The 23,215-nt window shown below is 37.2% G+C and overlaps 3 protein-coding genes across 5 annotated transcripts in view; 2 read left to right on the top strand and 1 right to left on the bottom strand.

The window, feature by feature from the left end:
* Window positions 1-2,154: 2,154 nt before the first annotated feature.
* LOC121728240 lies at window positions 2,155-3,105 on the top strand. The gene has a single exon (XM_042116381.1). It carries the CDS (start codon window positions 2,155-2,157, stop codon window positions 3,103-3,105), a length of 951 nt encoding a protein of 316 aa, XP_041972315.1.
* A 10,062-nt stretch (window positions 3,106-13,167) lies between these two features.
* On the bottom strand, window positions 13,168-16,675 carry LOC121728351 (mitochondrial fission process protein 1). Its single transcript, XM_042116515.1, has 4 exons — window positions 16,320-16,675; window positions 15,782-15,909; window positions 15,427-15,524; window positions 13,168-14,628 (listed from the first exon to the last, which is right to left on the bottom strand). Exons 1-4 carry the CDS (start codon window positions 16,369-16,371, stop codon window positions 14,454-14,456), a joined length of 453 nt encoding a protein of 150 aa, XP_041972449.1. The 5' UTR covers window positions 16,372-16,675; the 3' UTR covers window positions 13,168-14,453.
* Window positions 15,852-23,215, top strand: part of LOC121728339 (prestin) — a 31,625-nt gene continuing 24,261 nt past the window's right edge. For 2 of the 3 annotated variants that reach the window (XM_042116502.1, XM_042116501.1), the window contains exon 1: window positions 18,176-18,288. Coding sequence is in view for 1 of the 3 variants with exons in the window: in XM_042116503.1 (XP_041972437.1) it covers window positions 15,918-15,958 (41 nt within the window). In the remaining 2 variants the exon portion in view is untranslated. Of the gene's footprint in view, window positions 15,959-18,175; window positions 18,289-23,215 lie in introns of those variants that run through there. The other variant, XM_042116503.1, reaches the window with a different exon arrangement.

Below are 23,215 nucleotides of genomic sequence, written 5' to 3'. Positions count from 1 at the left end.
TGCGCTAGAGCACAGGATCTTCTGGTCCATTCTATGGCGCAGTGGTCTATTGATGTGGCTGTAGTAGCTGAGCCATATCGCATACCATCCAGGAGTGATTGGTTTGGCGATGCTGATTCACTGGTGGCCGTTGTTATTGGCCCAAATGTCGTAGTCTCGCCCCGTGGTAGTACAGTCAGGGGTCGGGGATTTGTTGCAGTTAGCCTCGAAAATTTCACTGTGGTTGGCATTTATTTTTCACCAAATAGGCCGTTGTCTGATTTCGAGCAGTTTCTTTCACGTCTTACTACTCTCATAAGTGGAATTTCCCATCCGGTGGTTGTCGCTGGGGATTTTAATGCAAAATCTACGCTTTGGAGTTCTCGGCGGACTGACGCCAGAGGCCGAGTAATGGTGAACTGGTTGACGACTCTGGGTCTTGTCGTTCTGAATAGGGGCGGCGTTTCGACATGTGTTCGTCAGAGGGGAGAATCCATAGTCGATATTACGCTAGCCAGCGCGACTATCGCGCATGAAATCAATGGCTGGCGTGTACTGGACCAGGTAGAAACACTATCCGACCACCGATATATCCGTTATGATGTCTCAGCACGTGTCCTTGACAGTCGTAGTCGAGTATCCACAAACGCATTGCCTAGATGGTCATTAAGAGGTTTGAACAAAGAGATCCTGAAGGAGGCTGCGATTGTAGCATCCTGGGCACCACTCCCTGCGGGCGGAGGGGCCGAAGAGGGCGCAGTGTGGTTAAACAATGTCATGCAGGAAATTTGCGATGCGTGTATGCCAAGGGTGCGGCCGCTTGGACCTCGGCGTGGAGCGCATTGGTGGCGTCCAGAGATAAAGCAGTTGCGAATTGAGTGCATAGCTGCTCGGCGCCGATATGTCAGGTATAGACGGAGGCGCAATCGAAGCCAAGACGAGGAAGACAGTCTGTACGATAGATACCGTGCGGCACGTCATGCTTTGAAGGACAGCATCCGAGATGCTAAGATTGAAGCGTGGGAGGAGTGGCTTGCGACTCTGGAGCGGGATCCTTGGGGTAGGCCCTATAAATGGGTAAGGCATAAGCTTCGCCCTGCCGCCCCACCTCTTACCCAGAGTCTCGATCCAGAGCTGCGCGAAAATGTCATGTCTGCACTTTTTCCGCCAAGAGCTGACTGGTCACCACCGATAATGGCCCCACCATCGGATGACTCGGATGATGAGGAGGTTCCACCTGTAACGTCCGCAGAGCTAGCAGCAGCCGTGCTTAAAATGGGAGAGAAAAACACAGCACCTGGCCTTGATGGTGTGCCAGGGCGCGTGTGGGTATTGGCAATGAAGGAGCTTGAGCCGCAGGTGCTTGATGTTCTTACTAGATGCCTGGTCGAGGGTCAAGTTCCCTCCCGCTGGAAAACGGGCAAACTGGTACTCCTCCGAAAGAATGGTAAACCGGCAGATCAGCCGTCGGCATACAGACCCATCGTTCTTCTAGATGAGGTTTGCAAGATCCTGGAAAGAGTCATCGTTGCTCGTATTAGCCAGCATTTGGACAGAGTCGGGTCAAATCTTAGTCCTAACCAGTTTGGCTTCAGAAGAGGTCGTTCAACAATCGGCGCAGTGACGCAGTTGCGCAATATTATAAAAGAAGCCGTAAGCCGGGGTGGGGTAGTTTTGGCGGTGTCTCTAGACATAGCGAACGCCTTTAACTCCCTGCCTTGGGCCACAATTAAAGAGGGGCTAAGGTATCACAAAATTCCTAAATATCTGCGCAATACCATCGGCAGTTACCTTTGTGGTCGCTCGGTGCAGTACCCGACGCGGGTGGGCTGGGAGACGAAGGAAGTCGTGTGCGGTGTCCCACAGGGGTCGGCTCTCGGGCCCGAGCTGTGGGACATCGGTTACGATTGGGTACTGTGAGATGTCTACCCACCCGACGTAGATTTAGAATGCTACGCCGATGACACTCTAGTCGTCGCGCGTGGAAAAACGTACAGAGATGCGGTGATTCTCGCAACGGCGGCAGTTGCACAAGCTGTGCACCGTATCCGCGCGCTGGGTCTCAACGTAGCCCTCGAAAAATCGGAGGCAATATTTTTCCATGGACCGAGGAAAACGCCGCCCACAGATATAGGCATAACAGTTGGCGGAACCAGAATTGTCGTCAAGTCAACCATGACGTACCTCGGCCTGGTTCTTGACAGTCGCTTGACCTTTAAGGACCATTTCAAGCAGCTGTCTGAAAAGGTCAAAAAGACTGCTGGAGCATTGGCATGGCTCCTCCCGAACCTCGGGGGTCCGAGCCTTAGCTGCCGCCGTCTTTACCTTGGCGTCATTAAGTCGATGGTAATGTACGGTGCGCCCATATGGACAGATAACCTGCGCCCCGAAAATCGTTTGGTTCTCGGGAAGCTGCAGAGGACAATGGCGATACGAGTGGTAAGGGGTTATCGTACCGTCTCGAAAGACGCCGCATGCGCATTAGCAGGAAGTGTGCCTTGGGACTTAGAAGCCTTAGCCTTGGCTGAAGTCTACTGGCGCTGCCAATCTATACGGGATGAGGGGAATATCCCACCGTTTGATCTCATACAGCGGTGGCGAAACTCGGCAAATGATAAAGCAGTCGATCTGTGGTCGGAGCGGCTCGAACAACCGCGAGTCAGCATTGATATACTATCAGCTCTACGTCCTGTTCTAAAAGAATGGGTGCGTAGGAAGTTTGGTGCTTTGACGTTCCGCCTCACACAGGTATTGACTGGACATGGTTGTTTCGGTCGGTACCTGTGTGAGATAGTTAAACGGGAAGAGACAACAGCCTGTCACCACTGTATTGAGACATGTGACACGGCCCAACACACGATTTCGACGTGCCCTGCATGGGACAACCATCGAACGGACATGACAAATATTACCGGACAAGACACAACGCTCTCAGCATTAATACGTGCAATGCTGGAGAGCCAAGATAAATGGCGGGCGGTGGAGAACTTTGCGGAAGCAGTTATCTCCGCCAAGGAAGAGGCCGAGCGCGTGAGAGAAAGGGCGGCGCGTCTTGGTTCACTTCGCTCGAGAAGGCCTAGGCGAAGACGGGCGATCAACCATGATGACCGCTATGTTCCGCCTTAGGAGGGGAGCTCGGGGTGGCGGCATGGGGATGCCGTTACCCATGGAACCGAGTCCCCGAGTTGGTCGCGATGCACAACGTACTCCTGTGCATCGCAACGTAAGCCATAAATGGCTCATGCAAGCCCATTGGGGCCTCTCTTGGCCTCGGCGGGGCAAAAAGCCCCAACAGAGAAGAGCCTGCGCAGCAGCAGGCGCTCGCCGGCGGAGTCGTGGTGTAGGCTCACGCGATCCCGCGGCCCGCCCAAGGCGCATAGTGGAGTACCGCCGAGTTTTTAGTGGGTAGGGGCTGCGTCCACCACCATCTTCGGACGCAGCAGAGACCCACATACTTGCGGATAGGACCCCATCCCCCGCAAGATGCTTAAAAGCATTTTCTCGGCGCAAAAAAAAAAAAAAAAAAAAAAAAAAAAAAAAAAAAAAAAAAAAAAAGGCTATTTATCGAGGAAGGCTTTCGATCGAATCGAAGGTTAGAATCCCGCCGACGGAACAAAAAGTTTTCAATGTTCCCGGGTCTGGATGTGTATTAAATTTTAAAAGTATTAAATATATTTCCGTTGTCTGGTACCTGTAACATAAGTCCTTCAGGTACTTAGCATGGGGCCAGACTGACGTGGTGTGAAGCGTCCATAGATATTATTATATTATACTTATTTTTACCTCAACTTTTTTTATAAACCTGAGAAAAGTCCGTTTCTGTCGGAATATATCTTCAATGCAGCTTCCTATCTGCTCTACGTTTACAATTTTTTTTTTGTTTTTTTTCTTCATAAAGCCCTCCATTATATTATGGCTCTATCTTCATCAAAATCGCTACCGCCTATGACTTACACATAAAGTTAAGTAGTAAGGTGACACAGGTAGCTCAGTGCTTCGCCCGGACGCGGACGGGGTGACAACGGACATAGTGGTTGTATAAAAATTACAAAAACTTTACCCGTAAAATTTTGAAAGTTGTGAATGAAAAGTGAATTTTAAGTAGTGGAAAAATTGGTAAGCACGTATTTCTATATTGTTAGATTTCAAATTTATTAATTGGTAAACGAAATGCGACTAAAAATAGTACCCCATGTCTTAAGTAAATCTAAAGATGGAAGAAAGAATCATCCTAAAGGTTGCTTAAAATCTGAACCAGACAATTATTAGTACGATAAAACATTTAAAATATTTTAAACGGAATTTTCCTAAGAGTCTAGGCAGGCACTAATGTTTTTGAGATTTTCGACAAAAGTTTATCTATTCACTACCTTGTTAGGGTTCCGTATCCAAAGGGTAAAAACGGGACCCTATTACTGAGACTTCGATGTCTGTCCGTCTGTCTGTATGTCTCCAGGCTGTAACGCAAGAACGACAATAGCTAGAGAGTTGAAATTTTCACAGATTATGAATTTCTGTTGCCGCTATAACAACAAATACTAAAAACAAAATAAATTTAATATTTAAGGGACGCTCCCATACAACAAACGTGATTTTTTAAACATTTTTTGCTCGGTGTTGAAACCTGAAATGTTTACAAAATACTCAGTTTTGTTTATTCTTTAATAATTCATAATAAAATTTAAATAAAATTAAAAATTAAGGGGGGCTCCCGTACAAAAAACACATTTTTTTCTTATTTTTCTCTATAGTGGTACGGAACCCTTCGTGCGCGAGTCCAACTTGGCCGATTTTATTTAATTAGCTAATGGAAAATATATAAACTTTTGTTGAAAACCTCAGAAATCGGTCATAAGTCGCGTAGTCATCCACTCATCATCATTTACTTTGGGATTTCCCTACGACAAATTGGAAACAAAATATTTAGGCGCTCCCCCCCCCCTCCCCCCCCCCCCTCCCCCCCCTACGGAGATGCCGTAATTTAGAGTATTATCAACTCATTATTTGAAAGCTACAAAATTATATGAACATTCCCTTCTCTGTTATTAATTTCCTATTTTTGTTCATTATATCTACTCATGATGTCAGCTTCCATAGTAATCAATTTATTTAAAGCATACATTCAGCATCTCCCTAATATTTACAAATGACGTTTATTTGAAATACACGCCAAATAGATCGACAATTTCATCAACTACATATTTGCCGTTTGATTTTTTTACATCAATTTTGAACTAACATAAGTAAAAAAATAGGATTTTGGTGCGATCTCGGCAACGCGGCAAATGTATGGTCAAGGTCGTTTGCTCGGGGGATGGCCTTAAGGGTTTATCAAAAGTCCTTTGCCTGTTCGAAAGTTTCCACGAGCAAGTTTATTACATAGACATTGGTTTGTCGCGCGGTAACCGTAAATTTAGCCCGGGGTTCAAAGGAGCTTGAAGTGATAACAAACAGACGTCCCTATTCTAGCATATATTAACATTACTTTTAAGTTTTAACACTCCGCGATTCGTAACAAATCAATAATTTCCGTTCATGAGCGAACAAATGTTATCAAAACCATATAATTTATCAGCGCGATTTTTTTTTAAATTCGATCTAGTTCGCAACGTGTACACGAAATGTCGCATATTAAAACATATTTTATCTACTTATTGAATATTTAAATAATTATAATTAATGGAAAGAATTTGCACAATAGATGAAGTTTAACACAAACCCTACGTTCCAGATGACGTTGAAACGCTAACGCTCAAGACTGTAGTTTTTCCCGTTCCACTAGCATGTTCGAGCGTCAGTGATACAAACCCAAGTGGAACGGATTATGGATCGTTTTGAGCGTTTTGAGAAAAGTTTAAAAAAAGAACTATAATTTTTTTTTATACATAGGTACATTGAACCGAACTTGGATATTACGATCCTTTTCTTCAAGTCGTAAATAAAAGTAATTGTTTATAGTTACATTTATTTTACAAATAAAATACATAATATTATATTTGTTTCGTTTTTAGTATTACATTTTTTCATATTTTAATATAGTTAAACTTTTATTACTTAAGTATATGTATTTGAGTTTTCACATTGAATCATATTTTAATAACAAAACCACATACGTTGAATATTGACTATTGTCACATATTATAAACGTTAGGTAACAATACCGCGTAATGCTTAGTCAAGTACGAGGTCAACAGGTATAGGAGAGATGAAAATTAGTATTATATTTTATAAGAAATCATTTGACCTTTCATTTAAAACAATTTATTTTCCAATCAAAATATTTCATTAAATGTTATTTCATTTAATATACATATTTCAATTAAAATATTATTTGTAATGAAATAATATAAAGTTTTTTGTCTCTACTCTGTCGTGAAAACTTTCCGAACATGGCTTTCGCGATATAGTTACGTTAAAATTAAAAAAAAAACTAGAACGCCCACTTTGACCCATCTTCGTCAAGGGTCGTTTTGAGCGAAAATGATGACGTCATGAGTGACGTCATAGCCGCGATTTAGACGACCCCGGTCGCCAAAGGGAACGGCAGAAGGGGACGTTTTGAGCGTTTTGGTCAAAATTAACGTCATCTGGAACGCAGCCAATATGTATTGTTTTTTCGAGGACGAAGTAAACCCAGTGATAGAGGTTACATTACAGAAGTTATAATATATTAAGTAAAGAATTTAAGAAAATTATACTTTAAATATTTTCTGGATTTACAAAAATAATCACTTATAATACCACAAGAGCTTCAAAATTATCGGGTATTTCCCGATAGGTTCGTTGCAAACAAATGAAGGAGTAAAGTTTTTCTGGTTAAAAAATCACGAGCGCGAAGCGCGAGTGATTTTTCCTGAAAAACTTGACGACTTTATTTGTTTGCAGGGAACCTTGAGGGAAATGCCAGATAATTTTGAAGCTCGTGTGGTATTCGGGGGATTATTTTTCCGTCCCAAATGTCGGCCAATAGAATTAGAATTTGTTTTTTATATATAGCAACTACCAGAGAAAATTTTCAAAAAATTATCAGTATAATACCATGTAGGTTGTACCACGTGACGTCGAATGGTGCAATTCTATTGGTCGATATTTGGGTCGGAAAAATAATCGAACAAAAACGACTAATAATAATAAAATGGTCAAAACACACTACAAACAATAAAGGAGCCAGTGTGCTTCCTTGGGGTACTCTAAGAATTTTATTAAACAAAAAACATCGAATATGTTACTCTAACAGATAATGTTTTAGTTTTTATCAATTTACGTTTTATGTGTCAATATTAAACAATCGACAATGATCTACAATTACCGATTCATACATTTTAGATTGTGCAAAAGCGTTCCCACGTTATTATATAAGTACTATAGCTAAAGTTTATAGCTAAACCCTTGCCAGCACATACAATATATATACATACAGACAAATAGATATAATCTACACAGACTTCAAAAAAGCGTTTGACCGGGTAAACCACCACATACTACACAATTATAGCTCCAGGAGCTAGGTATTCATGGAGATATCGAATCGTTACCAGGCTTTCGTAATGGGCGGTGACAGATCTGTCATGACTACGCTAGGTACAGTGACGGATTAATCCTTAATCAAATTAAGCAATTGCCTAGGGCATCACTACACACACGAGAAGGACAAAAAACATCCGTCCTTAGGGCATCACGTCTCACCACTCTCAAGTCCCACTTCACCAAAAACCTCACCAAAAAAAGTTCCTAAAAAATAAGTCATGTTGTTAGGTGGTAAAAGCTTAAAGACAGATTCTATATTTTGACATACGGATGGGGGGGGGGACACAGGCATGGATTGCTTAGGGCATCAAGTAGTCTTAATCCGTCACTGGCTAGGTATACCTTCTAGGTATTAACTAGTGGAGTTCCACAGGGCTTAGATCCGGGACCACAACTGTACAACGCCTACAGCTTGTACCTACCTACAATAACGGCTCGTGCCTCCAATACTTGAGCTATCTCATGTAGTTCGATATCCATATTATGTAGTTCTAAGACATCATCAGAAGTTTAATTTTTTGATGCAATATTGTCAGACGCCATGAAAATATGTAACAGATCCATGCTATTAGGTAATAGTGTACTCGGCTGTATATCTTGTCATGTTATCTTATCTGTGTACAGATGTTACGCCAAATTAACTACTAGATACACTTTTTAACAAGTGAGTAGTTTTAATTTATGAAGCGGAAGCTCTTAAAACACCTTTTTAGGGTTCCGTAGTTAATAGTTTCTAAATCCCAACTATGCGGTATAATTTTTGATCTCAACGATGTCCTAACTAGAAATCACAATTTAATAACTTAGAGCTAGCTCTACCTAGAGATACCACAGTCTTAAACAGCTTATAGGTACAGCATATGTGCTGTATATGTAGCTGTATGCAGCTACTATAGTATAGCTGCATTGCTAAATAAATCACATGGAGATGCACAATAACTGTCTATCTATTTAGACTGTCGTGTCTGAAGTACTCTTAAGGCCCAGTAGTCCCTAAAATAAGCAGGTCGATGTCTGTCAGTACGAATATCGACGTTAAACATTCATATCAGCGCGCCTTGTACAGTGGCTGTTACGCGCTCGTGCCCTGATAATAGAAAATAGGAGTAAAAACCTTTTGTTTTTAGTATTACACAAATCAAATATATCAAATCGTTTACGTTAGGTTACGACACATGTACTACATTTTTTGTTGTTTTAGCAGTCATCTTTGAGATTTTTTTCTATCGAGCAGAATTTTTCAAATGATGTACTGATTTACCTTTGCGTAAGGAAATGTTCTCAATTTTAAAACGGTACTTATTTTATACTTAAATAATGACATCTCTTTTACTAAAAACGTGTTTTAAAAAACCCATTTTACGTAGTTGCAACAACCACAGCGCCTTAATAAACTACATAAAGTAAAAGTAGTGAAATTTGTACATCTAAATATATTGACTTGGTTATACGCCATAATATATTATGTATAGCAATCGTAATATTTTATATCACTTTTCGTCGCTGAATGTCTCCCGCTGTGCGGCTCCTCTATATTTAACACCTAATTTGAATTAAGTACGCCATATTTGAATACTGAACTAGACGAGTTTACATGAGGAATTCGGAGGTATCTTTATGTTAATGACTCAAGATTGTACTATACTTATTCAAGATCTTCATCAATTTATATGCAGTTGACGACGAATACAGGAACTTGACCAAGATACCTTCGTTCATTTTTTCGTTCTTTAAACTCCGTTGCTCTGAAATTCGTTTATAGCGCGAGAACCGTACATTTTTTCGGGATAAAAAGTATCCTATGTCCTTACCCGGGACTCAAAGCATTTCCTCACCAAATTTTAGCAGATTCAGTTTAGTCGTTTAAGCGTGAAGTGGTAACAAACAGACACACTTTCGCATTTATAACATTAGGTAATGGATTCTCGAGAATAAGGTTCTTAATTCTAAATGTAATTCTAAAAGTAATTAAGTAATTCTAAAAGTAATTAATTCTAAAATAGTAGAGTTTGATAGAGCGGATCTGCAATTGCAATTAAATCAAATTTTAGTACAGTCGATTGCAGACTGCAGACTGTATTAAAATTTGATTTAAAATTCTTAATATAATATTATTTTCATAAAACATGAAAAAGACATTCAAAAGAAAAGTATTCATTTCATCAAAGATTTTGAATCTTTGATGAAGGAGATATAGGAGATTTGATCAAATATTTTGGTTAAAACACGACATTCGAACATTTTCAAAAACCTAACGGTATAAAATATCTCGTTTAGGTACGGCGGACGAGCCTCTGCACTTAAACATGCGATATTTTATGCCGGTTTTCTTATAGCCTGTGATGTTCCTCCATTTAAAAAGCTGATTTTACAGTACCTACTGTTACAAAACAGCATTGTAAAATCAGCACGGGATCCCGTGCGAATAATATAACCCTTTCTAGCAACGTGATATGCTTTGTAGAAGTACAACTGTTATTATTATGTTATTGAAAAGTATAAAACAAGTAAATAGCATAATAAATTATATAATTTCAGTGCGTCAAACCCTCTCGTCGTGCGCCATTATTATTTTCAATACATTTATCGGTTGTAATGTGGCGTGCTATTTGTTGAGTAACAGTAATTGTTGGTTATTGAACGCTATTAGTGTTTCATTGGTGAGTGCTTTGTTTTTATTCTAGAAATATTTCTTATGCGTTATTCTACCGCAATCGGAGATTAAATAAAGATTTTTACTTTATCTGTCAAAATAATTAGGTAAATCATAATTTAGTAATGCCTTTGTGTACTCTTATTACTTTATGTGTTTTTGTTTTATTTTGGTTGTTATTGTAACTGTGATTGTGCACATGAATTTTATTCAAACTTATTTCATTAATAATCTTCTCTCAGCAGCGGTGAATTTATATTTTTTATGAGAGTAGGCCACTTTGTTTCCGCCGCCCCATGTACGTAATCTGTAGGGGGCTCTATGGACACTGCCGCCCCCCCAGGACCCCTAGGTCGTGGCCTATAACGGCCTATTTACAAATCACAGAGCTGTCTCTAAATGCGGCAGATAATCCTTCATTTCACGAGTAGGTTTCATTATTCATATCACTGTCCCTTTGTCACGGTTTACAGCTATTAGTTATTACTAAATATTACTGTTACTCTTACTGGATGTCGCCCGCAAGTTAGCCGTAAATCCCGCAACAATAACTATCCTGTATATCCGAACTCAAATTTCATCAATATCGGTTGAACGCAACGGTTTAAACGTTTTCAGGTAATTGACACTTTGACTTTTGAATGGGTCATACAGCTTAACAAAAGATTAATCATAAATATCAGACTTTATTTAAAATCTCCATCTGAATTGTTAAATTAACTTATTAATCTCTACCTTATAATGGTCTGGGCTTTACAGGACAGTGCTAGGGCAGTGGTATCGACATAATATTATTAAAGTCTTAAGAGGAGTCCACACCGTCATTTTTCCATACAAACGCTGTCCCCTGTTTCCTCCCTGGATAATGCCGGTAGAGTTATGATTTTTTTCCTGAATATCTATGGCCACTATTAGCATGTCCCTGTGTTTTCTTTTTTTTCATAATTTTATTATTAAAAAAGATAAGAACGTCCAAAAACCCAAAAAAAATGGCCAGATTTTCCTCTCGTGTTCAAACACCCAGAAAACAAAACTGGCTAAAATATAAAAAAAAAGTAAAACATAGGAACACAGCTCAAGCCTTGCTTTAATTCTTAATGAAAAAAGTACTTAAATCGGTTAAGTTTTGGAGAAGGAATCAGCGGACAACGAATCGAAGATTTTCTGTTCTTTTATTAGAACTTTTGTCGTGTTGTCTCTATCGCGCTCTGCGGTGGGAGACTTGAGATTGGTGAGACAGCAATACATTTTCAAATACCTATTTTCAATTTCTCTTGCCCCAGTAGCCTTAGCACGGCCACCGGTAGAAATGCGAAAGTATGGACAAACTGTGGAGATAAACTTAAGGTAGCGTTCCGATCTTTTTTCGTTCCCAAAAATTCAATTAAAATGCCACTTTATGACAGACTATAGTTCTAAAAATTCAAAAAATATCCTACTCTATGACATATACTATAGTCTGTCATAAAGTGCCATTTTAATTGAATTTTTGTCGGTCGCGATTGGCCGCGGTACAGGTCGGAACGGCAACTTTAGTTTATGCCCACAGTTTGTCCATACTTTCGCGTTTCTACTGGTGGCCGTGCTAAGGCTACTGGTGTATCCTCTTAATTCGAAGTCAGACTTGAGTCTAGCATTTCTTTTGTTTATTGCTAATTTCATTGTCTGTTCTGAGTGTTGTCTTTAAGTTTTATTGTGATCATGAATATAACTTAACGTGCTAAAATCAAATTAAAGTATCAGGGTTAAATAATACAACTAATGAGTTTATTGGGTTTTATTCAACAATGGTTAAAGTAAAGGCACTTTACAAGCCATCTTAACAATAGAAAAACCCCTCGTCACGTTGAGCCACGATTGCCACTATGATGGCGAAGCATGTCTATAGCAGTGTTTTCCAACCTGTGGTCCTCGAGTATGAGTATGTGGGTCAGCGCCGGCGGTGTCATCTCTGGACCATACATAAATGCCTTTCGCTACTTTTAAAAATGGCGCTTAAAATGAATCCAATTTTTTTGTTATTTATTAGATATAATATGGGGGTCAATAAAAACTGTACTTGATTTCTTAGGGGTCCGTGGCTAAAAAAGATTGGAAAACACTGGTATATATACCACTCTACACGTTCACAATTGCTTAGATACCTACTTCATAACATGCCAACGATGAAGAGGGAGTATTAAAGGTATATTTTTACAAGCCAACTACCACTTTCTATGCGGTATAAATATAACACACGTCTAAATTTCCTTATTATGGTCACTCACTAGGAAAATTGAGGTATGAACGAGTTTTTTTTTCCTGTCCATGTACCTACCTACATGGACATGGTGTGTTTTTACTTTTTAGAATTTAATATTTTACAATAGGCCACAGCTTGGCTTGTATCGTGCGATATACCTATGTGAACATCATTGCCTATGTGCTTAAGAATTGACGGTTAATATTGTTTATGCAGTACCGTACCTCAATTTTGCGAAATATGTAACTCGATAGCTTCGTTTCTCGTTCGATTTAATCAATATCCTAACAATTATTATTATAAATATTGAACAGCAAAATGGAATTATACTTAGTGCGTAAAACACACTCTGTCAAAAACTGGTTATTTTGACATAACGAGAATACCAAAATATAATTTAATCGAAGCTACATACTACCTAAAACCCGAGCTTTGTGAGTCACACCTTGACTGACTGCTGCACATCTACATATAAAAAACCTTGACCAATAAAAATTACTATGTTAAGGGTGCCACACATTAACAGTCCGCCTGTAGGCTCTCTGGTCGGCAGGCTGCCTGACAGTCATAGACCGTCGATACAAAATCTACAAAATCGTCAGGGGAACTGTGAATCTGTGGTCTTTTCCGATTAACGGCCAGACGATGGCCTGCCGGCGAACTGTTAATGCGTGGGGCCCTTTAAAGCACAAATCAATAAGCGTAATAGTTTTTCCGTAAAGTGTACCACAAAATGTTCAGGTTGTGGGATTATATACTAGGGCTAACTTCGCTCGCCCTGATTAATGATGGATTAAATAATTATAGGATCGAGGTCAAAACACATTATGACCTGATTATCCTATTCTACAATTAATATGGAACCTTACAAGGTTAGGTACTTATTTATTTTGGATTGAGAATAGAATACTATCTAGTTGAATAAATATAATTATTTATGTTCTTGCTTTAAATACCTACACTCAATATAAAGGCGTTGTGTTTTAAATGTTAGGTATACTTAATAGTGCTCTAGTCAATTTACCTAAAGAAAAATAGCGTACCAAAACTGTGCGTTCAGTTGGATATTAATAAGTAAGAACACACCTTTTAAAGTATGTTTTATTTATCACATCTTTTAAGGTTTTTTTTTTAAAGCAAGGTATTGTATACCTAATTCGTTCCATAGGAATGTAAACATTTTATAATTTCAAATGATCACAGAGTTGCCACATCGCTTACTATACTAGGAGTAAGCCACCTCGGCTGCAATTTATTATTTAATAAATATACTACATAATGTCTTTATATTTAAAAATATATAAAAAAAAAAACACAAAACATATCTCCTTTAACAAAAGGTTTCAGATTTTACAGCAATATTGTCAGTTATTCAATTTAAATCCGGGGATATTTTTTTTATTTAAATAATACATTTTAGGTTACTTAAATTTCCTAATAGATTCACATCAAGCTAATTTCATAACTATCAGCTAAATTGACCACTACTAACTTTCTTTCAAGTTCAGATTTCTAATTATCACTACAAATACCTAGTAGGTATTATTCCAATCACTTTAGCTTAGAGCTGAGAAAGGCCTTTGCCTATAGCTAAGCTAGATACTGTTGGTACCCGAAAAGCGCATAATTTTACTAATTTTCGTCATAAGAAAAAAAAATGGCACGACAGTGCGGCGTGCGCTAAATTCACAAAAATAATTTCGCATCACCTAATTTTATTACAACTAGTATCTAAATTCTACATAGCTTTTAGGCATTTAACTCATTTCTCCACTATGTAAATAATATTTTTTTCTATTCTTTTACTAAATACATAGCAATGTAAAGTTGTATATTATAATATATACAGAGAAGTTGAATATCTGTGTATTTGACGTCGTTTAATATTTTTTTATATTTGACTATCCTAACTCTTTACCTAGTACCTTAAATATAGGTAATATCTGCATTTTATACATATATCATATTATTCATTTTCATATAAAAGTAACAAGAATAACTTTCAAAACATGGCTTTTATCTTTGGCGAAAATTGTTGCTAGAGTAAAAAAATTAGTCCACCAATTTGCGGTAGGTGAGATTCATGAGAAGGGTAACACTATTGTCTATGGGATGTATGATGAATGGAATGGACACTAACCCTATGGCGACCGTAGCTAGGTTCCTAGGTGTCCTGGGTATGTGACCATACCTGGTCTTTAACTGCTTCTGGGAGAAGGCACATATCCTGGAAAAAAAATGAGTTTGCACCTAAGAGGACAGAAAACAGCATAAAAAATTGCGTAAAAAGCTCCTTCGGAAATGCCCCAGAGTAGCGGAATTTTTGCAGTTAAATTAATATGGTCATTCGCCCCTTCGGGTCTTTATCAAGATTGAGACAAAATTAATTTGATTCGTTTCGATATCTCTCACAGTGCAACTTGCTTGACTGGTGTGTTAGTCTTCTACTTATTTTAAAACAAACTTAATATGTTGAAAATGATAATTATTCTGTAACATGAATAGCAACAAGTTTATGTTACTTACTATAAAAATTAATGAGTGGTTTAAAAAAAGTGTTTTTGAGAGTTAAAACAGTAACTAGGAAATTCTTTAAATAATTTTGCACTTAAAATATACGCCTACAAAAATAAAATCGCTAAGTTACATTACAATCGATTAGTTCACAAAATTTTATTGTGAGGAAGTACGAGATCTAAAACTGTTACGAAAGATTGCTATTTTATTTTCATAGGCGTTTAAAATAAAAACTAGGTAAATAGTTAAGTACAGTACTCCAAAATTAATAATGCGCATGAATGACTGTGAATAATGCCAGTGTTACAAAAGCTACAAGTATGTCACGACGAACTTTGACCAATGCATGTATCTTAAACAGAAAGCAATTAGAAAATGCAATATCGTCTACCATCGCTCTGGAGATACGACCGTTGCCGAAAAATTTCGAAAACTTCTATGCGCATTATCACTTTGGGAGCACTGTATATGTATTTATTTTCTTAAAGTCAAATAGAGAGTATGTTACCTGTTTATAACAAGTCCTGGTACTACAACAGAAGCTAGTGTCTGCCAGATAAGTGCATCGCCCGTCTCATGTAAGACTCTGCTGGGTCGTGCACCTGTCTGAAACGTTAGGACTTGGGAATAATAATTGAACAGACTCCACTTAACATTAAAATTAAATATATCAACGCATTATTAACACAATATTATTAAAGTGTAACATTCATTCAACTTCAAAACCGTAATTAGAACAGCAAAACAATAGAAACTTTTTTATTTAGAAATTAGTTTGCTTATACCAATTTTAATAATCAACTTACCTTAATAACATAATTATATTCATGGATTAGATTTATTAAACATTGAGTAGTACATACCTGATACATTTTCCAACTCTTATCAGCAGTGTCAGCAAGGACGTAGGCAAATGCGACGGCGTAGCTGGCCCGCACCACCCCCACTGGAACCACCGCGCGGAATGACTCTCCTACTTCGTTTGCATAGCCTGCAACAATGAATCTGTTCAGCGATCACAGTATCACCAAGGATGAAGGGTAAGTTCTCATTATTATTATACTATTTTGTATATATGTTCATGATATCAAAGTTCAAGGAATTGTGTAATTAAAAACTTATTTTCTGATAATTTATTAGAGAAGTTTAGTTTGAAATTGTTGACGTTTTCGGCCATCCCTGAAAACACTAATGTGAGTGTTTTCTAGAACTTTCCTATTTCAAATAAAAGTTATGTAAGTAAGTTGAAACAAAATGCTGAATAATAAAATATGTGTATGTACCTACTCAGATTTTAAGGTTAAGTCTAATTAATAAAAGGAGAACTTTATGGTCTCTTTTTCTTAGATTTTAGGGTACTGCATGCACATAAATACAAGCGAAAGAAATATTTTTTCTTACCCAAATATCTTGCCCATGTCTCCCGGAAGAAATCTTTTTCCCGCGCAGTCATTTCCACAGAAAATATTGCAACTTACAAATCGCCTTTTACTCGTTATCTCGTCTGTTTCCTACAGCTCTTATAGCATCAATTGATTCATCAGTGAGTATGATTAGGTAACACGAGTGAGGAGGGTAAACATTCGAAGTCGCGAATAATTATTACAGGACTAACTAAATATTCATGTTTCTTGGTAAAATTAAAAAATATATATTATTGTTCTATTTTTAACTATTCTTTGCTTTGTATTTAATTAGTAAAATAAAGTAGTTTATTATATTAATAAAGACAATATTTTACAAAACAGTAGGACTGATTGCAGATGACGTTGACGTTTAATTTTCTGCGAGAATTGACATTTGACACTGACATTTCAATTGAATGTTGCTATAAATTGGTAGATTTTCTTAATGTGATGGTAGAAAGAAAAAATGTATCTAAAGCCTGACCAGAAAAATAAAAAACCTGCACTGAGGGCGCTAAATGAACTATGATTATGGCAACATCTAGTATAGTCATACACTTACAAATTGGCTAGTGTACAATTTTTTGATAGTGTTGAATTTAATAATATAGACTAATTATTTTAATATAGACTATTGCAGAAATAATTTTATTTATGTATAGTTTTAAAGTATCACGAAATAAACTCCCTTTATAAGTAAAATTGTAGGCATTAGGCAGTTCAAAAATACATTTTTATAATTTCATTATTAGATTTTATTTAAGTTATTCATCAAATTCAGAATCTAAATATTCAACAGATTCATATTAAAATACTTCATGATCTTCAGATTATAGTTGTTCAATGTCATAGTAAGTCATCTCTGACTCATTCTTTCTTTCATTATTCTTAGGTGTAGAAAATAAAACTGAAGTCTGATCTTCTCTTCGTATTTTCATCACAGACAATCAATATATACCTAAAAAAAGAACTTTTAAATTAAATTACTCACAAATTAGCCAATTCAAATTGTACACACTATATTAGGTACCTACCAGTCATGTTGACAACAGAGTCCGTGATGTTATTTAAAGAAATAAGTCGATCCCTTCAGACCTTCTTTCCGACAAGTTATTATTCATATTAGAAATAACTTTTTACAGCTGGTTTTTTAATAGTTTTTGGCATTTTAACGCTTAAATAACTCACTTGGCCAAGAAATTTATCATGAATAATCGAAAACACACAGATAACAATTATGACATCTCATAAAGATTGTTGCCAGTTGAAGAAATAAGTTCCAATAGATTTCCGCAATATGGCGAGGTTCTTTATTTTGTTGGTCGGGCTTTATTTGTTATTTTGAAAATGTTATAAAAGCTACTAAGCTACTTGTTTTGGTTGTTGTTCATCAATAAAGTATTGATGAACAACAACCAAAACAAGTTCCATTCATTAAAAAATAATTAAATAGTACATCCACGTTTACGCGATTCTATATTGCAGTATCTGTCTAGTACGTTGAAAAAACACTCTGTAGAGTGTGACAATGACAGCCAGATAAATTAGTGTAAGTCTAGAGATAATATAATTGTAGTGTAAGTAATCTTAACTTAAGTTGAGGAGAATATTTTTTATAGATCCTACATAATAAAACATTACAGGCATTTTTGACCATTTTTACATGTTAGTGGGGGCTAATTAGATTAATCTAAATGCAATTTGATAATAATTATATTTCAAATCTTTTATTTTATTTTTTTAAGAATAGTAGTTTATGACATGCTCTTTATGGCAACACTAACAATCAGCTGTTTGCGCGATATCTTTTTCGCAGATTTGACTTTTGAGTTTTGACGCACTCGCGAAATGACAGTTTGCGTCAGATCTACGGGACTGTTGGTTTATTTGTTGTAAATAATTTAAATAATAGTGAACAATTAATTAGGAGCGAGTGTTCTGTGACCGTGTTTTTTGATAATATCGTAAGTAAAGTGAGAAAGTCGACCTTTGATATTGACAAAACTGAGGACGTTAAACATAATTTATTCCAAATAATTGAATAAGTACAGTGTTTGCACTTCGGAATAATTACTTGAACAGCAATTATTACAATTTACAGGCGTACTTATCATTGTTTATCATTTAGGTATTTGTCTTTTCGGTGCTTTACGATGGAATATGAAAGCCCTTACGATCGAACACGTTAGCTACGTTACATCTATTATTTCCCCGTAGACGAAACTAAACTTGTTTATTTTTTCTATCCCCGTGAGACATGAGTAAAAAGTTAAACACTTACAACTAACAACAGGATGTTAGATTTTTTGTCCGGACTCCGGCCGTCTGCGATGTTGTTTGGATAGATTGAAGCCAAGTATTTAACGGAGGATTATTTAATATATTATTAAAGTAGGTACTTCCCTTCTCAGTTACTTTACCTTAGAATTGAGAATGCTATGGTCATATAAGTCCTGTTATCTGGTGAAATGTCCGCGTGAAACGAAGTACGAACCATGATATAGCAAGTCCTCCCGAGGGGGCAACATACGTATGTTAATATGGCGCGTAAGTACGTATGTACTTACGCGCTATATTTTAGAAGGGGCCAATATAAGTAAGGGGTAATTTACACGACAAAAATGCATGTGACTGCACCAAATCATCAAAACCAATGGACAAACAATGTGTAATATCAATTTAAAGATGTTGATGATCTGCATCCACAGACGTACACTATAAATCACCTCCAGAATCATAATATCGATGTATCAAAATGTTATCGCCTGTCAATGTAATCCACAGATTGATAAATGACGGAAATGATGATGTAGAAATCGAATACGGTAGTTACTGCAGGTCCTTGACTGATGTTTACTATGTGCAAACTGCAAAGGTCCATAATTTCAAAGGACCATGTTGACCCAAAGGTTATTGGACTGAAATGGCGGTCTCGTGCTAATGGAATGGTGCAATTCCGAATTCCAAGCACGATCCACGATCACGACACACTTAAGTGTCCAACACTTTTTTTGTTTTTAGTATTCGTCTGCCCTATTGTTGTTCAAAACTCTGTCAAGGAAACCTGACAAAAACACGTAACATGTAAATGAAGACATCACATGCTTGTGCTTCCCACATTTTCTCCGTGCTTTCCACGAAAAAAAACTCTTTTCTCTAAGTCTGTTTAATGTACCAAACCAAAAGTGCCTGGTACCTTTTTAAGACGAGAAATGTCCGCTTTTGTCGGAAACTCCGAACAAAAAAACTCCCACCTCGGATGCAGCTCTACCTACTTAATATTGTCGGTACTTCTACAGTATGACTTTTCAAAGCAACTCTACCTAGAGAGTATCAAACCCTTAAGAACTAATAGCCTTAGAGTATGTTTTTCTATAATAGCTCATGTAAATAGGGAAAAGGTACCGCCAAAATGTGTACACTACATTCTTTCACGTACGCGCTATGAAATCCTTTGCATCATTGCATCAGACAGATGAGCTCAAAGGAAAGCTTTCGTTATAATTTACCACGAATTCGTTATTCATGGCAATCTTATACGAACTATACAATTATAGCGTAAAAGAATACGCTGTCACTACGTGCGCGTGTGGCGAAGTGAATCAATAATGATTAATTATCCCCAAGTACTCAACATATTTCCGTATTATTGGAGTGAGAGATGCCACTTTTTTTACTGCCACTTTTATTACTGTGATATTCAAGTTTCTTAAACTTGAATATCACAGTAATAACTAATAAGAACTACAAAGAACGTAGTCCCTCTTAAGGCCGACAGCTGCAGCTCTTCTAATGTTGCGAGTATCCATGGGCGTTGGTAATTGCTTTCGATCATTCGATCCCCCCGTTTGCTCGTCTGCCCCCTTATTTTAAAATAATGGTTTCGCGAATACCTTCTTCGCGACGACGTACTCACTTCTCGCGTAGAGATTCTCTCTCGCGTCTTCCGCAGCCAGTCTTGATTTCTCATTTTTTCACGAGGTAGCTTTAGAGGATACACCAGGGGCGAGAGAAATTGAAAATAGGTATTTGAAAATGTATTACTGTCTCACCAATCTCAAGTCTCCCACCGCAGAGCGCGATAGAGACAACACGACAAAAGTTCTAATAAAAGAACAGAAAATCTTCGATTCATTGTCCGCTGATTCCTTCTCCAAAACTTAACCGATTTAAGTACTTTTTTCATTACGAATTAAAGCAATGCTTGAGCTGTGTTCCTATGTTTTATTTTTTTTTTGTATATTTTAGCCAGTTTTGTTTTCTGGGTGTTTGAACTTTGAACACAGAGAAAAATCTTGCCATTTTTTTGGGTTTTTGGACGTTTTTATCTTTATTAATAATAAAATTATGAAAAAAAAAAAAAGAAAACATAGGGACATGCTAATAGTGGCCATAGATATTCAGGAAATCATAACTCTACCGGCATTATCCAGGGAGGAAACAGGGGACAGCGTTTGTATGAAAAAACGGCGGTGTGGACTCCTCTTAACGCACGAGGCTTCAATTTAAAGCTAATCATGGAATTCCTTTTCACTCATCAGTCTGATGATCATAATTACTTGGTCATTCAAATGTATCACGTGGTTACGTAACACGTATCTCCTTACATCTCCGTCAGCGTTATAATATAATGTTATATAGGCAGTACTCAGTAGGCACATAGTAAGTACATTGTAATTTGTATGTATTATGTACTTATACGTGCAAAACATTCCATTCGTACATGAACGAGCACGAGACTAAAGATTAGAATTATGTGTACACACCGTTACAGATTTGTTGAAGATTAGCTTTATTACAATCTAGCTGTTTTCAAAGAACGTAGCCAGTTTGATGAAATTACTAGTTACTACCTACTTATACCCATACCACAGAAATCAGAATAGATAATACTCGTAGTACAAGTATCTTCGATCATATTACGGCCGTTCCCAATATTTGATCTATCTCTGGTTTTGCCCTACTAGAGATAGGAATAGCTCATAATTGACATAAAATATATGTCTCTAATGTCTAATGTGAGCTATTCCTATCTCTAGTAGGGCAAAACCAGGGATAGATCAAATATTGGGAACGGCCGTTAGTGATCGAAGACAAGTATCCATACTTTACAGTTTAATATTATACCTAAATGCGAAAGTGTGTCCGTCTATCTGTCTGTCTGTTAAGTACCTCTTCACGCCCAAACCGCTGAACCGATTTTGCTGAAATTTGTTATGGAGATACTTTGAGTCCCGGGAAAGCACACAGGATACTTTTTAGCCCGGAAAAATGTACGGTTCCCGCGTGATAAACGAATTTTGGCGCAACGGAGTTGCGGGCACCATAATATTTATTATACTATCTCATAAATTATAATATTATTTCCTAAAAATATATAATCGATTTCCTATCTAGTCTAGTCAAATGTTGTAATTTTAATCTACATAAATTAAAATAAAATATTGAGATCATAAAATCCTGTATAATAATAATTAATATCATGTTAGGATTAGTTTTCATACTTATTTCTGAAATATAATTTTACATACTTACTTAATAGAAATTTCATAATAAATACCGTACGTAAAATGTTTACTGTCTGTCTGTATCATACATAGGCAGTGTACGGTACACTGCCTGTGTATGTAATAAACGAGCAAACAGCAAAATCCTGATGGAAAGCAACTACCGTCGCCCATGGACACTCGCAACATCAGAAGCTTTCAATCTCTGTCAATTATTGAATGTATTGAGACAGCTCAAACGCAGCTGGAGTCAGCAACAATTATTATAATTTATATCGCGCGGGAACCGTACATTTTTCCGTGATACAAAGTATCCTATGTCCTTTCTCGGGACTCAAAGTCCCATTAAGCGGTTTAGGTGTCAAGACTCAAAAGGTCCACACAGACATACAGACAGACGACATAATATTTGTATGGATAGATATAGGTAGATTTATGTGGACTTCGACGAAACCCGTCTATCCGCTACAGGCACCCCGTGGTTATTGCTTAGTCGACATGGACCTTGAGTGGTCTTGAATGTAAAGCTAACGAAATACTAAACGAAACACGTTGTCAAATACTTTTGTGACGAAAATGTATAAAAAGAAGTCGTTGCCGTTTCGACTTCCATTTTTTCAGTGAACATGACTTAGCTAATATGGCTACATACTTTTAATGTTTCCTGGATGTTTCCATGTGATAAAACCATTTATTTCCATGTAAAAACTATTCCTAAGAAGCAAGTAAGAAAACGAATGAATCGAGCTATATTCTGATAAGATTTCTGGATGAGTGATGAGCAAGGATAAAACCCATCAATCAGGCTTATCGAAGCACTTCATGAATATATTGCGACTATTCCTAGAACCTGTGATATTCGTTCGAATAATTACAGAAATAATCTATCGTCGTTGAAGTTCTAACACCACGTAAGTCAAAAATTGTAACTTTTCAGGAGAGAGATAAAAATTGATTGAATTTTTTATAGATTTCACAGTAATGCAGATTTACTATTTAACTATTTTACGAGTTTTTGTTGGACGATAGGTGTTCCTGATTGGCTAAAACGATGCGTCTTCCGATTTTCTGGCGAATTGCATCAAAATCACAAAATAGGCAAAAAGTGACTTATGTGGTGACTAGTGTTAGAACTTCAATGGCGCTATATTATTATCACTAGATGTCCCGCGCGGCTTCGCCCGCGTAAATTAGGAATTTTACGGAAACCATACATTTTACCATAAAAAATACCTTATGTCCCTACTCTCTTCACGTGGTCTACTCTATATCTGTGCCAAATATTTCCATAAAAATTGCTCCAGTAGTTAGTGAGATAAACCCTTTCTAATATTTTCCCCAGATTTTCCTGAGTTTCTTTGTTATTAGTATTAGTCTTAGCGTG

Source organism: Aricia agestis, chromosome 6 (assembly GCF_905147365.1).
Source record: "Aricia agestis chromosome 6, ilAriAges1.1, whole genome shotgun sequence".
NCBI lineage: Eukaryota > Metazoa > Arthropoda > Insecta > Lepidoptera > Lycaenidae > Aricia > Aricia agestis.
The sequence above is the reverse complement of the archived record's forward strand: the minus strand, read 5'-3'. Positions and strand labels throughout refer to the sequence as shown.

What these genes read in the sequence shown, in the direction of transcription:
- LOC121728240 (XM_042116381.1), top strand. Translation starts at nt 2,155, where the DNA reads ATGACGTACCTCGGCCTGGTTCTTGACAGTCGCTTGACCTTTAAGGAC.
- LOC121728351 (XM_042116515.1), bottom strand. Translation starts at nt 16,371, where the DNA reads ATGACTGCGCGGGAAAAAGATTTCTTCCGGGAGACATGGGCAAGATAT. An exon ending in GACATGGGCAAGATATTTGG is followed by an intron (nt 15,910 to 16,319) that starts GTAAGAAAAAAT and finishes TCATTGTTGCAG; the next exon opens with GCTATGCAAACGAAGTAGGA. An exon ending in AGAGTTGGAAAATGTATCAG is followed by an intron (nt 15,525 to 15,781) that starts GTATGTACTACT and finishes CTAACGTTTCAG; the next exon opens with ACAGGTGCACGACCCAGCAG.